Source organism: Crinia signifera, chromosome 19 (genome assembly GCF_055691185.1).
Source record: "Crinia signifera chromosome 19, ASM5569118v1, whole genome shotgun sequence".
Classification (NCBI taxonomy): domain Eukaryota; kingdom Metazoa; phylum Chordata; class Amphibia; order Anura; family Myobatrachidae; genus Crinia; species Crinia signifera.
Window position 1 is genome coordinate 61,954,721 of NC_139226.1, and position 12,898 is coordinate 61,967,618.

At 44.9% G+C, this 12,898-nt stretch overlaps 1 protein-coding gene across 1 annotated transcript in view; it reads right to left on the bottom strand.

Moving 5' to 3' along the window:
* TMC4 (transmembrane channel like 4) overlaps positions 1–12,898 on the bottom strand; it is a 94,037-nt gene that overhangs the window by 2,864 nt on the left and 78,275 nt on the right. Inside the window, exons 12-13 of the mRNA XM_083161503.1 lie at positions 4,846–5,029; positions 4,564–4,694 (exon numbers count right to left, since the gene is read on the bottom strand). Coding sequence (XP_083017629.1) covers positions 4,564–4,694; positions 4,846–5,029 — 315 coding nt within the window. The remainder of the gene's footprint in view (positions 1–4,563; positions 4,695–4,845; positions 5,030–12,898) is intronic.

The following is a 12,898-nucleotide window of genomic DNA, read 5'->3' on the forward strand; positions in this document are numbered from 1 at the left end:
ACCAAGCATCACTGGCCATCCGTATCTCGGAAGTGAGGAAGGGATCCGTTTGCCCACCTTTAATTCAACTTGGGATCTCACCCACCGTTACCCATACCACAATTGGGCTTTTTTTGAGAAAAAAAACCCCCTACAAAGTGCAGGACTTTAACATCAGTCCAACCACAGCGACCACACTGTCCAAACGGAACTTGGAAACTATAAGCTACAATTTGTATGCAATTGCATTGAAATTACTTTTTAATATATATTTTTCTTTTTTTGCATGCATGCAAGATACTGTTTTATGCTTTTGTAATTTGTTTATTGTTCATTAAATTGTTTTAGTGTACAGAAGGCGCCCATTGGTCCTTTTTCTTCGCTAAGCTTCCTATTGAGGGCGGCAACCCTCTACCAGAGGGCAGCATTCTGTACAAAACATGGCACACTTGTCCCTAGCGCTCAAAAAACACTCTATCATGCTGGCACCTGCGGCTGGGACATGTAGTTCCACTATAAAGAACAATATTAGTTCTCGTTTCTATGAACTCAGCACTCATGCTGCCATGAGGCCTATTGGGACTCCTTTATTAGAGGGTTCTCAGGGAATTCCAGAGCTCGGGTGACCAGTTTGAGGCAAGATAATGTGGTGGCAGGAGAAACCATTATGTGTGTCTCCCTGCTATGGAATCCCCCTGGCTGGGGCCCCTGATATTTTAGAACCAGAATGGGAACCTAGGACTGGGTCTGTTTATGCTTTAGAGAGAACCTCACGATTAGTTTTCTAAATGTAACACATTTATAACCCTAGAACAGTGGCGTAACTACAGTAAGGCAGCCCCAGCAGCCACTTGGGGGAGCAAGCAGCAGCAGGGTCTGTGCGGGCGCCGGCACCCACTCGACACACTGACATGCTGCTGCCTGCCGCTGCCCACTGACTGAGCACTGGAGGCGAGTCAGCCACAGCGCAGGTGGGGCCATGGCAGAGATTACAAATTCCCCCCCACTGATTCAATTGACTGTACACAGAGCCGCCTATTGGCTACTGTGTACAGGATGGGCAGGTGGATGGGCGTGCTAGGGCGGCCTGGGATGCTTTGGAGCCAAGGGAAGCAGCTGTGTCTGCTGGTCTCTCTTCTGCTTCAGCTTCTCTGTTATGCGTGTGACGTCATCACATCACACACTGGGGAAACCTGCTGAGGGGGGGGGGGGGGGGGGGGCACCACAAACTCCTTGGCAGGGGTAAGAAAAATGTATAGTTACGCCACTGCCCTAGAATACACCGAAGCCTACATAGATCATACTGATCTGAGCAGTGCATTGTATCAAACTAAAATCAAATGTAGTCTGACACATTAGAAGTCTTTTTAATACATTTAAATCACTTCTCAGCCCTCACCCAAGCCAACCACTGTCGGTGCACATTATCTTGCCTTATACTTCAAGGAAAAGATTGATAAAATCTGAGATGAAATGGTATGCTGATCCTGAGTCAGTGGTCTGCTCAATTCCCTACCTGAACACTCTGGCACATTCTCTTCTTTTGATTACACAATTAAAGATGAAGTATCAACAATTTTCTCTTCCTCCTACTCTACTACCTCTCCTTTAGACCCTAAACCCACACAAATAAGTAAAGCTCTGTCTCCTGTGCTCATCCCAACTGTAACTAAAATCTGTAATCTCTCTCCCTACTTGTATCTTTGGGCCTTATTCTAGTTCACTCTTTCTGACAAAATCCTTCTTAGATGGACAAAACCATGTGCACTGTAGGTAGTAGCAATGTAGCTTGTGCAGAGAGAATTAGATTTGGGTGAGTTATTTTGTTTCTGTGCAGGGTAAATACTGGCTGCTTTATTTTTACACTGCAATATAGAGCTCACTTTGAAGTAAAACCCCACCCAAATCTAATTCTCTCTGCACAAGTAACATCTGCCCCACCTGCAGTGCACATGGTTTTATCCATCTAAGAAGGATTTTGTCAGAAAGAGTGAACTAGAATAAAGCCCTTTACTTCATTGTTCAGTCATTACTGAAAAAACACAATTCGGGCCCAAGCTCTCTCTCAAACTACCATCCCATCTCTCAGCTCCCATGCCCTCCAAGCTACTTGAGAGACTTGCCTACACTCACCCCACACACTTTCATAACTCGCACAGCTTACTGGACCGACCCACAGTCAGGTGTTCGTTCCCAACACTACAAAGAGACAGCATTGAACAGATCATTCACTAGTTTAGTCAGTGCTAAGTCTAAAGGCCACTACTCACTACTTATTCTTCTAGATGTCTCTGCTGCTTTTGACACTGTTGACCAAACTCTTCTCATACAAAGTCTACAATCCTTAGGTCTCAAAAACACAGCCCTTTCTTGGTTCTCATCCTACCTATATAACTGTTATTTTCAGTGTTCATTTTTCTGATTCTACCTCTATCAGTTGGAGTACCTCAGGGCTCACTCTAGGGTACTCTTTTTTTCTTAATCTATACCACATCTCTTGGCAAACTAATCAGCTCTTTTCAATTTCAGTATCATCTGTATGCAGGTGATATTCAAATCTACCTATTCTGCCCAGACCTGTCACCATCTGTACTGGTCCATGTCACTGAATGCCTTTCTGATGTTTCATCATGGATGTCATCTCACCACCTCACACTGAATATTTAAAAAACAGAATTAATTATATTTCCAACAACCAACAGTAGGTACTGTACCAACCTGATATTTACTGTTGAGATTTTAACAATCAATCCTACCCCACAATCTCACTGTCTAGGTGTCATCCATGACTTGTTCCCCATATTTAATCTGTCTCAAAATCATTCTACATGCATCTAAAAAACATATTCAAAATATGCCCTTACCTTACACAAGACACTGCTAAAACTCTAAAGGGGTGTACACACGGAGTGATCCTTCTAAGCGATTTGACTACATAGTCAAAATTGCTTAGAAGGTTAGTAAAGATCTCTGTGACAAATCTCCCTATAATATGGCTTAGTAAAAAAGAGTTGCCAGGCAAGAATATTGACTAGATCGCTGGCTGTCTAGTCAAAATCGCTGCTTTTCACTGCTGAGGGAGATATTCACTAGGCGATCTGCAATGAATACCAAGCAAGTATGTTGATTCTAGTATAGTCAAAATCGCCCAGACAAAAGTGCTTAGTCAAAATCGCTGATGCATTTAGTCAAATTGCTTAGTCAAAATTGCTTAAAGTCACTTGCTCTTAAACCCATGCTCTTAACATCTCCCGCATTGATTATTGGGGTTTCCCCACTACAATCCATCATGAACGCAGCTGCAATCCATCATGAACTTCCTTGCCAGACATTCATTGTCTGCATAGCCCTTCAATTCTTACCTGTATTCTACCGTATTCAATATAAAACATACACCAAACATACATCTCTTCTCATATCTGAAAATATCTCCATACTCGACCTCTTCGCTCCTCACAAGACCCACATCTCTCATCCACATGCACTATTGGGATACAATCACTAGGTCCAAAAGCATTAGGTAGACACCACTAGGTTGACAAGCAGGAATGTCGACATGCAGGGAGGTCGACATGCGTTAGGTCGACAGGGTCATTATGTTGACACAAGCATTAGACCGACATGGGAAAGGTCGACAGTCAAAAGCTCGACGTGTGCCATCAGGCGGTATTTCATGCCCTCCCATTCACTAGGGTGTGGAGGGAGAATAAAATAGTGTTCCGAGTGCAGCAAGGCACGGAGCCCGAAGCATGGCGAGCGCAGGGAGCCATGTGAGGGGACACAGTGCTACGCAGTGTCCATGAACTGTGTTGACATTCGGGACAAAAAAGTGAAAAAACCCAAGTTCACCTTTTGACCGTCGAACTTCCACATGTCGACATAATGCTTGTGTCGACCAAATGACCCGGTCGACCTAACTCATGTTGACCTTCAGTCATGTGGACATTCATGCATGTCAACCTAGTGGTGTCGACATAATGCTTGTAGACCTAGTTGCTGTCTATCCAATTATCCCAGTCCGCACTATTTGCTCAGATTCACAATTGCAGGACTTTCTTTGGGCTGCACCTCTGTGGAATGCCCTCCCATGCACAGTAAGACCCACCTCTGCAAACCTTCAAGAGTCCTCGTAAACTCACCTTTTCTGGCAATCTTATAAAATTCCAGAACCAGCTTCATAAATCGTTCATATCCAATCACATCCCCACTCTACAGTCCACACACATCCTCTCTTACTGTCTCTTTCACACTTTTTCTCCCTCCTGTCCCCTGACCAATATTGCTGGATCACTGTGTCATACAACCCACCAAAAGCCTTTGCAATCTGGTGGTCTTTATGCAAAAAATAACCTATCCTTGTGCATCAAGGCCTATTTCCCTATTGCTGGTAATAAATAAATAAATAAATAAAATAAAGTATCTTTTTTCTATTTTACTTTCCATAAGTAAATACAATTATAAAGGTAGTTGTGTATTCTAAAATGAAACCTCCTAATTAAGAGACTGTTAATTTGTCATATATGGCAATATGAAGAGTTTATTAATATTTAAAGTTTATGTCTTTTTGTTATTTCAAATACTCACGAAAATATGCTATATAGGACTGGTACCCAGGATAGCCCAAGACCCAGAAGCAACACCAACAGGAAAAAAAAGTTTGCACTGGATGCCCGAAATGTTCGATCAGCTGGTCGGCAGTTACTGAACAGTGTTAGCTGTAAGAAAGTGGGGGGAAAATTGCCAATAATTTGAAAACTATTTTAAAACAAAACAGATATTATCAAAAATCTATGTTTATAAAAGTTATGCTTAATTTTTTTTTTATGGCAAAATGTGAATTTATTTAAATGCACATTCTGACCTTACCCTCTTCATGTAGAAAATGATGAAGAATTTTATTGTATTGACTAGTGGAAGCAATGGACAGAAGAAGGTACCGATCCAGCAGACTGTTTGACCATAGATAATATCCAGAACAAACGAGGGGACCAGAAATTCCTGCTGACCCCATAACTGGATGGGCTTACATGAGCAGTGGTCAACCATCATTCTGCAACAAGATAAGAGACAGGGTAGCTGAATGCACTGTGTTTTTAGGGAGGTAGATTGGAAGTGTACTGAAATATTTCCATCACTAACGGCAACAAATACACCCCATGTCATTCTTAAGCTGGATACACATCACCCAGCAGCGATGCAATATAATGATACACAATGATCACAACACTGCACAATCTGAGGTGAAGCAGTGCAGTGTATTAACTATACAGGTTGGGTGGCAATAGAAAATTGACACCCCGGAAGGCGCAACTATACTCTTTTAATAATTATTACAACACTTCAATCAGTATTAAATTCCACCTTTCTTTTATGTAAAAAACAATAATTCATAATTACATTAATACATATACACACAGGACATACATATACACACAGCACATAAATATCATTAAAAATATATATTATATATATATAACCAATATATGAGAGGCAATCATATGCGGCAATATTACAATGTCTCTTTTTTAAGAGGCTAGTGATGGCTTTAAACGTCTCTTTGGCCCTTATTCTGATCGGTGCGGATATTCCCGAATTGTTACGGTGCGGGCCGCACGCAACACTGTGCGGCAGCGTGCGGGCATCGTCCGTAGAAACGCCCACGTGTCCTCCGCATTCGGACGGAGTCACTCTTTAAAAACAGGGCGTGTGTACGGACGACATACAAACCGTGCGTGTGCGGGGGAAACGTACAGATTCTTGCACGGTCTTCCCGCACAAGCACGGTCTTACCGCGTGAGAACGTACGGAAAGCTGTCCGTACGCCCCGATGCGGAGTATTTACGCACAATCCAACACAATTGTGTACTGAGTACACACAGCGATCACATGACCCACTTAGGCTATTAGGCAACCTCCTGCAAAAGGGATTGTTAGCAATTGCAATCAATTAAATGCTCATCTATACTGACCCACATTCCTACTACATTCATGACACACATTAACCCTTACAGCATATGACCCTAACATACATCTAGATACACTATGTACATTTTGCTTATTTTAAACATTTTAAACAACTTACACATATACTTTAGCATGTTAGAAAAATACACTGACAACTTTCAACTTTAAATAACCATTTATTAATAAACAAATGCCAAAAAAAAAAAATTTAATCTTCTGCATCTATTAGCCGGTCCATTTCTTCCAGCATGAGGCGCATCAGGCCTCGCAGTCTTACGAGGGCCCCACGGCGACCCTCCTCTGCTTGGGCAGGCTCATCTGTTGAGGAAATTCAAAATTCAAAATGACTAATGATATTCCTGCATACATTTAACATAGTCAAACCTACGTTTGAAACATGCATTCTGAGAGGTGTGTGTGTATATATATATATATATATATATATATATATATATATATATATATATGTCTATATATAACTAGATATATATACACACATATCTACCTATATATATGAGACATACACCTATACATACATGCATACATACTACATAGAAAGCCTGATTTTGGCCCTCTACCCTTTACTCTGTAGAATACCTCACAGTCATACTGCTCCTTCTCAATCCAAACCCACCCATGACTAAGCTCTGAGAAGCATGCCACGCGCAGCCCCAATCACAAATTGGCTAACAAAGTTCAGTGTCTCTTATATGATGGAGCCTGGCAGGGGAGTGACACAACTCTCAGGAATGCTCAGTACATTTGTGCAATCAAGCATGGCTTGGCTGCTGATATTTTGCTCCAGAAATCATTGTCAGAATGCCAGTTAGGGGAAGCTGCAGCACTAACCCACTCCCATGCTCAAAAGCATTACTAACACCAAATACACACACAATTATGGTGCAAAACATACATGCAGACCGCAGGAGGTGGTTAGCTAGAGGAGGGCCCAGGGGCACTCACCACTTGTTACTCCAGTCTAAGCCACGCCTGGCCATACTCCATTTATGCCATACGGAATCTAGTTTACAAAGATCATTCACCAGTAAACTCTACTCACCTATATGAGCCTACACATTGTATGCAACCAGCAGGGACATGTAACCCTTACATGAGCAACTCATCTCTTTCTTCCTGGATACAGATTAACTACACAGGTTCAGTGGCACTTCAATTCGACCTGAAAGCCATCCGCACAACCTGTGTCATTAATATGTGTCCAGGATGAAAGGTATGGTTTGGGCACCCTATCTAACCCCAAAGTGTGTCTGTTGCTACCCAATTTGTTGTTTGCCTTTATAGTATTTTCAAACACATTTGAATCAACAGTGCTACATATCAAATAGTGGATGACAAAAGGAAGATCGAATCTTTATGTATACATACCACTTTCGGCCGCCTGCTCCACCACACAGGCCTCCTCATCCTCCCCCTCTTCCTGGGCCTCCTCGGCCGCCACGACCTCCTCCTCGGCCACCACGACCTCCTCCTCGGCCACCACGACCTCCTCCTCGGCCACCAGGACCTCCTCCTCGGCCACCACGACCTCCTCCTCGGCTGCCACCTCTGCCTCCACTGGCCACTCAGCCTCCTCCACTCCTTCTCTTTCCTGGGCCTCCCCTTCGTCCTCGCCCATCGCTGGCTCTGCCTCCTCCTGTGCCTGGCCTGCCTCTGCCTCCTCCCGGGCCTGCCTTGCTCGTGCCCGTGCTGTGTTTGGGAAAAACGATAAAAGTGCCAATTAGTGGTAATTTGTATTAAGCCTTATCAACCTATAAATGCAAAGGTTAGAGGTACTGATACTTACACATGCAAACAGCTCCTCAGTGGCCTTTACAAAACACAGCCTGTAACATGGCAGGTATGCTGTGACATTTGGCCCATTGTAAGCATCACAAGCATTAATCCTCCCCAATAACATATTTTATGACCATTACAGGGTGTCAATCAGGAAGTAGCACTCATATATTGTATGGCATGTTTAACTCATGATCAGGCTGCTGACCTTAGTGGATGAAATAATGTCAGGTAAGCAATCATGTACAAATACTGTTGAAATACTCACATCTAGCAATGCTGGCCCTTATGCTTTGAAGCCTCTCTGGCTCCCTGCGCCGGAGGTCGGACCACCGCCGCTCAAGCTGTGCGATGGTCCGCCGCACATGGGTGCGGGTGTATATCCGCCGGCGGGCCACCGCATAGGCAGAACGCTTCTGCCTATTTGTAATAAACGGGCCAGCATGGCCCAGCCTGGTCTCCATAACGGAGACCAGTGCCCTCAGTTCGGCTGCAGAGAAGGGTGCTGCTCTGCCATAAGCCGCCATTTTTAGGAGTGGCACAAATTTAACAATCATGTGCTGTCATTGGTTGATCAGAGTGATATTTGGTATTAACTTTATTGTTCATTTTTACACTAACAGCGTGTATGCGCCCGAACAGACGGCTAACCCATTGCATCGCACACCCATCCTAAACAGTGTAAAATAAGATGGCAACATATATCTAATCTATAACATTCACCAAACATGGGTATAAGCAACAGGTGAAATAGTGTGCATCTCTAGACACTTACACCTAACTCAACAAGGTACCAAACAGCTAATGTATAATGAAGGCAGACCTTTTCCCAAAATGAGCCCATGCAGCCATGTGTACACTTACCTTCTACTGGGCCATACTACAGAGGTGGAATGAAAAGTAGCTAGCATCTAACCTGAATGTGGAGTGCTTTCACATGTGATTTGGATGCTAGCACTGATTACTTGTGGCTAAGTGGTTGACTGGATTGACATATGGAATGGGTAGTGTCAGTTGTACTACATAGCAAACAAGTGCACAGTACAGAAGTACATTCAAATATACATGTCATGTCTGACCTCAGTTGTATTTGGTCATTGGTGTTGGAATCTGCATTTAGCAAATAAATCAGACTTACTGAGTTTGCCAGGTTTTTTGGGAATATTTTTCCACACCAAGGGGCGGGCCGTATGCGCCGCACGGTTGACGCTGGCGTACGGGACGCGGCCGTACGGAACGCAGCTTGCAGCTGATTAACGCCAATTACAGAAATAGTATTTAAAGTGGTCCTAGAAAGGCAAACACTTGTTGCAAACATGCCAGGCTCAGACTCAGAGGAAGAGCAGGTGGTGAAGAATCTGTTGTCCCGCATGGAGGCCAACACCACCTATGTACCCCTCAACCCAGAGGACCGAGCTGGCCCATCAACAGCAGGCCAATCAGCAGCTGGGCCATCCTCAGCAGAATCATTGGGAACACAGCAGGTGGCTTCCCAACAGAGTAGCCAGCCCAGCACTTCAGGTACAGCAACCGGTGGGCGTGGCAGTGGCAGTGCCCATGGCCGCAGTGGGGCAACACGGGAACCAACAACACGAAACATGGCATTTGAACCGCGGGAGCTTGACATCCTGGTGACCCGGGCACGTGATTTAATTGAGTGTCCTGCGGTGAAGTTGACACACACAAGGAGATGGAAGATCTGGGAGGAGATAACGGCGGAGATTAATGCAGTGGCTCCACAAGTTCGTCAGACGGAGCACGTTAAGAAGAGGCAAGTACATGTGTGTAAAATTTGAGTAGGACAAGTCCAGTAATGTTTACATTCAATATTAGATGGAGTTGGGAAATGGGTGTTCACGTTGCTTGGACGCACAGACATGTAGGCCATGACATTGAATTGATAGTTATTGGAGGGTGACTGTTTTTGTATCTTCTAAGGATTGGTTTGAAAAAAGAATATAGTACGTTTGGTGTCAGTAGGCACATGTTGTATTATGTTTCAGATTGCAATGGGTGCTACAGCAAACATGAGGAGTTACATGTATTAATATGTACACTTTGATTGCAGGTGGCACGACTTCAAAGGCAACCTCAAGAAGAAATTGACCGAGCGGTGGCAACACAGCCAGACCTCTGGGGCTGGCCCCATGCCTGGCAAGCTGGAGCTCACCCCCCTGGAAGAGATGGCCCAGTGCTGTATAGCAGTGGAGGAGGTCCGGGGGGTGAGCACTATAGACAGCGAGTCCCCAGCGGAAGTGATGGCTTCTACTCTATAAGGTAATTATTTGCCAGGCCATAAGTAGATGTTTCACATTTTGCATGCAATGTGTGGTAATTGGAATTTTCTTGTTCAACAGCATCGCCACCGCTTGGTCAAGATTCTCTTGAGGAGGTTGTGGAGTCTGTGCCACCTGGCCCCAGTAGCAGGCCCGTGCAGCAGCCGCCGGGATTGTCTGCGGCTGAATTGTCCATGTGGGGCCGTGTGCTGGATAGTATTGTGCAGCAGGGAGAGTCGGCATTCGAGCGGGTGCGTAGGGCCGAGGAGGTGCTGCAGGGTTTGACCAGCAGCCAGCAGAGTATTGCTGAGAGCCTGCAGGCTATGAGTGCCAGCCAGCAAGCTATGGCTGGCAGCCACCAAGCTATTGCTGGTAGCCTGCAGGTGCTGGCTGATCAAGCCCTGCGGCAAAACGACCTCCTCCTCCGCCATAATGAACTTATGGTGGAGCTAGTTAACAGCAATAGGGCCCTAATGTCACCCGCTTCGGGTGCATTACCAACCTCATCACTCCCTGCTGCCAGAGGGGGAAGAAGATCCACCCCCTCACCAGCACGTGCTCCACATGAGCCACCATCTGACTCTGGCCGTGGACGAGGCAGAAGAGCTGCTGCACGTGGCAAGGAGGATGCCAGGGGCAAACGTGCTCGCAAATGAACTTGTGTCCCCATTAATCTCCTCCGTTATGTCTTCCCAAATCTTCCATTGAGCTGTGTGTGTCAGCATCCTGTGTCCAAATCCGTGCCCAGGGTCACCACTTTTGCCCGCGGTTCAAATGTCATGTTTGGTTCCTCTGTTGCCCTGTTTCAGTGTGCTGTACTTGAAGTGTTGGTGCTGTACTTTTGTTGTGAAGCCACCTGATGTGTTCCCAATGATTCTGCTGTGGCTATTTATTCTTTATTATGTAATTTTTGTCCTGGTATGGTACCATTTGTTTTGTTATGTATTTTCAATTATTGCCAAAGTTTGTTTAATAAATGTTATTTTGGCCCCACAAATGTCTGTATTAATTTAGACATGCAGAAGTGGCATGTGTATTAGTATTAATATTATTAAGTTGTGTGCATTATTTGCAGTGTTAAAGTGTGTGACAAGTGCAGCATGTAATGTTCCCTTTAAGCTGCAATGCTTCCAATTGTAGCAGTGAGAAGCGTGTAATTAACAAGTCATGGGTAAAGTATGTGATTGTATTGGGTTCAGGTGACATTGGTTGAGGTGCGTCCGTCCTGATTAGGCGTTCCGATTGCCTAGCGCATGACCGAGTGGTGTCCGCAAAGCAAAAGTAACCTTTTGGACACCGCACATTTCTTCCCTTTTTGTTCGCGTGCATTCGGCGTGCTGTCCGAATGCACGCCTACCAATATATGTGTACTCCCCCGTGTCCGCCCATGTTTCCGCCCAGTTTAGCCCACTTTGAAACTACGCCCCTGTGTCTTTCCGCATGACGCCCATAACACACCCCTATTGGCCGAATGTATGCGGTGCACAGTTCTGTACGGGATTAGTGAGAACAAGTACGGAGACCATGCGTGGCACATGCGCCTAGCGATCGCCACGCATGCGCAGACGGCTAAAAAACGCCATCCGAAAGAATTCGGGAATATCCGCACCGATCAGAATAAGGGCCTTTGTATTGAGGCAGTATATTTACCAGTCCCGATTTAGATGTTATATTGGTCTCATCTGGAAATTAGATGGACACAATCGCTCTTTCTGAGCATATATTACCCTCTGATTATAGGGTGCCGATTCCCTTTTTTAGTACAGGGATGCGCTCTGGGTGTTACGTGTCCACTTAAGACAGTGTATTGATGCATGCTGCATGATACAACTTCGCAATGCCCTTGGAACTGTCCCATTGGACATTTAGCACATCCAATGGGATGAGTCCATGACCAGTGGCAGTTAAACATGGATTGAGCATACTCACTATACAATGGTTGTGCAGATTGGTCTAGAGCAGTGGTTCCCAAACTGTGCGCCTAGGCTCCCTGGGGTGCCTCGGAGCACTTGCAGGGGTGCCTCAGGTTAGTGGTCCAGAACCAATTCAAATTGTTTATGGTCAACGTAATGGGCAAAATCAGCGCTTGTGGCTTTCAATTATAAAATATGTGGGGAATCAGAAGTGAATCATGTTCCTCACCACATAACTGGACCTAAGGATAACATTTAAGCACAACTTATTTCATTTAATTATTATTATTATTATTTATTCTTGGTAACAAACTTTTGGCCTAGGGGTGCCCTGAAAAATACTCTGATACTCTAGGGTGCCGTGATTCAAAAAAAGTTTGTGAACCACTGGTCTAGAGTACCTGTATTGTGTTATACATCGTATAGTGGAGGGCATTCTGGTTGATTCGCAAGGCTGCAAATTTGCAGCCTTGTGAGTCCAGCAAACCCCGCTTTGCGAATGGTGGCTTGGCCGCCACCCATTTGTATCATGTGTTTTCACGCACTGGCTGCGCATGGATGTTTTACATAAACAACCATTCACAGCCTGCGGGGTAACACCCACATCATTCGATGGTCAGCGACCATCAAATGATGTGGAACGTGCATGCGTTGCTCAGGGCAACCTTAGATCTGTGTGCACATTCTGAGGGAAGTGGGCAGGCAGCTGACATCTGGTGATGTCAGCTACTGACCCCCATGCCTGCGACATCACCAAATAGCATGAGCATTCTCATGGAAACACCCATGAAACACTGGTGGTTCCCATATGCTAAAGCAGTCAGTATTTTCTCTGCACAGAAACAAAATAACTCATCCAAATCTAATTCTCTCTGCACATTTTACAACTGCCCCCTGCAATGCACATGGTTTTGTCCATTTAAGAAGGATTTTGCCAGAAGGAGTGAACCAGAATAACCCCTTTGGTAAAGT